This window comes from Pteropus alecto, unplaced genomic scaffold (genome assembly GCF_000325575.1).
Source record: "Pteropus alecto unplaced genomic scaffold, ASM32557v1 scaffold113, whole genome shotgun sequence".
Taxonomy (NCBI): domain Eukaryota; kingdom Metazoa; phylum Chordata; class Mammalia; order Chiroptera; family Pteropodidae; genus Pteropus; species Pteropus alecto.
The window spans coordinates 3,356,808-3,359,589 of record NW_006433949.1 but is presented as its reverse complement, the minus strand read 5'-3'; the positions used below and the strand labels follow the sequence as shown (position 1 = coordinate 3,359,589).

At 37.5% G+C, this 2,782-nt stretch overlaps 1 protein-coding gene across 8 annotated transcripts in view; it reads left to right on the top strand.

The window, feature by feature from the left end:
- CUNH12orf49 (chromosome unknown C12orf49 homolog) overlaps positions 1–2,782 on the top strand; it is a 16,801-nt gene that overhangs the window by 8,592 nt on the left and 5,427 nt on the right. For 7 of the 8 annotated variants that reach the window (XM_015586858.2, XM_006908586.3, XM_015586859.2 and 4 more), the window contains exon 2: positions 183–339. The exons of the other annotated variant lie outside the window; for it this stretch is intronic. In XM_015586858.2, coding sequence (XP_015442344.1) covers positions 183–339 — 157 coding nt within the window. The remainder of the gene's footprint in view (positions 1–182; positions 340–2,782) is intronic. 8 annotated transcript variants of the gene reach the window in all.

The window sequence follows — 2,782 nt, the reverse complement described above, 5'->3', positions numbered from 1 at the left end:
TTTTTTTTTTTACATTTTATTTTATGACTTTGGCTCAGACTTTGCTTATACCAGGGGAGTGCAGATTCTTGTACAAGTTTTTTTTTGGTATTGTTTCTATCCTGTCGCTGTAGTTTCTATGAAAAATTGGTGAAAACGCAAGAAATGGTACTTTAACCTTATCATTAATGGTCTTTTTGTAGGAGGAGAGGGCAGTGAGAGATCGGAATCTCCTCCAAGTTCAAGACCATGATCAGCCCATTCTGTGGAAAGTGCAATTTAACTTGGGCAATAGCAGTCGGCCTAGCAACCAGTGCCGGAACTCCATTCAAGGGAAGCACCTCATCACCGACGAACTGGGTAAGACTGTCTTCCTCCTTTTCCTGCAGTCCGAAATACTCCAGGGTGACCATTCCTAGATTTTTTTTTTAATAGGGATTTTATACAATGTCTTTTCCCTTCTTGCTCTTTTCCAACATTTCTCACATCTTCTTTGTCTTTCATACCTTACTCATTGTTGAAGGTTTTCCTCCATGTCAGAGAAGCTTGGTTTGATAATTCTAACTCTGAAGTTCCTTGTGCCTGCAACATATAGTTTTAGGATTTTGTCATGTGTTAGCCCCTATGCTTCTTCCTGCCAATCTCTTCGTAGCCCCAGGATTTTCAGATCTTGCCAATCTTTTCTTCTTATCTTGGTGAACTCTACAGGCTAGGAGTTCAATTTTCCTCCTTGGTGTCTTGAATGATACCCACATAGTGTTGGCACTTAGGAAATGCACTTGTTGACTGACTGACTGAACAACCTTGAATGAATTATATAAACGCATCCAGAATGTTAACTTGTACAGTTAAATATCTGTCTGAGTTGGTGCTTTCTCTCAGAGTTTTCTCACTTCCTTTTAGTAAGAAAGGTGATTCCTGTGCTGGTGAGGTAGTGTGATTAGACAACTGCTGAGGTTCTTACCACTTTAAGACTGGCTCAGCCTTCTCAAAGAGAAGCTCCCACTAATCCCCAGCCTGCATTCGTTGAGCGCCTGCTGTGTGCTGGGCACTAGGTTAAAGTTCTCCTTGAAAATCTCAGTTGATTTCTGTGACAGTCCTATGAGGTGTAGATATTGCTAGAATACCTATGACGGTATTGTCACTTTGTAGGTGAAAACACAGGCACCGAGAGGTTAAGAAACTTGCCCAAGATGGCAAGGACTCTTTTGTACACCATAAATAGGATACTACTATCACCCTCCAAAAGTAACACTTTTCCTTAATGTCAACTATCCAAACAGTTTTCAGAGTTCCCTGATTGTTTTACAGATTTTTTTTCCCCCAACGGGTCTTTTGCAAATTATCGGGTTGATTGATTTGTTTCCAAGAGTAAATTTTACTCTATTCCAGAGTCTCAGAACAAACAGATTATGAACGTAATGGTGCTGAAACTGATAGGTGACCTTGAATTAGAATCTTCATCTATACTTGAAGCTGAAGGAAATGAAGACACGCTGTCTTTGAAATGTAAACTACAGTGCACAATTGTTTTTTTTTTTAAGTTTACATTCCCAGCAAATTAAAAAAAAAAAAGTTTTTCAAAAAGATCTCAAAGGCATGAGACCAGATGAGATTATTTGAAAGAAGAATCGGAGGAAAACCACCCACTTAGGGTAAAAGAACTGGAAAATTTTGCACAAAAATGCACTGAAAACTCAGCAGTGATGCCAGTGCCAAGCTCTGTTTTTAAGCTTACATTGAAAAGGCAAATAATATTGCAGATAACCTGTTTTTTTTTTTTTTTTTTAAAACAGAGTACGGTTTGGCAAAGGGACATTACTTCCACAAGATAATACAGCCAGTCAGCAGGCAGACCTTGGAGTAGGACTGAACTTGGAGTTCAGTGTTGATTTTTTTTTTTTTATAGACTGCTTTATTTGTATGACACTCAGAAAATATGAAATGTTATGCCTTGGCTTAATATTTAATATTAGATTATGAATGACAATTTGTCATTGTGTCATACATAGCTAGCGAAAGAATAATTTTCCTCTGATTAGCTCAAGTGAGACAAAGACTCTCAGATTTAAGTAAAATGTTCCAAGAATCAATCAATAAAAATTCAAGAGCCATAGGTTTTATTTTACCTCCATGAATGTGGGAAAAGAGAGAAGCAAGCAGTTTAATAAAGAAAACTTATAGGAACTTGTGCTCTTTAGCAAGCAGATGCCACCACAAATATTGCCAGGGTAACAAGTTATTAAATAACCAATTAGAATTACAGAATTTTCAAAGGTTAGAAGTTAATTTTTCGGTCACTAGCAACACACTCTGCTGTTGTGATCTTATAGGGCTCCTTGTTGGAAATGATGTTTGCATCAATAGATTTATGATGTAAAAGGTGAAATCTTGATGAGCTTTCTTTCACCGGAAATTAAGAAGACCTGTGTTTTCAAGGCTACTGGCAATTAGCACTGGGGAGAAAAAGAATGCCTGAGATGCTGACACCTTTATTGTGGAAATGAGGAAAGGACAGAAAGATAATTTCCACAAGTGGAGTTTAGGTCACATTATATTTTACATCTTCCTGTCACAGAAGTGGTAAGATTACTGTGTGTTTATCATTTTGGGCAGAATTTTGAGAAATGTGCTGGTTTTTTTAAGTTGCTTATTTATAATCTCTGTGAGGAAAATGAGTAAGAATAGTTAGAATCCCAGAAGCATTTATGATGGCATTAGAATCATCCTCTCTTAATTGAGAAGATAGAATGGCATGGTTAAAATGACAGAAAGCACCAGGTAAGCCCCAGTTCTAAGTGGC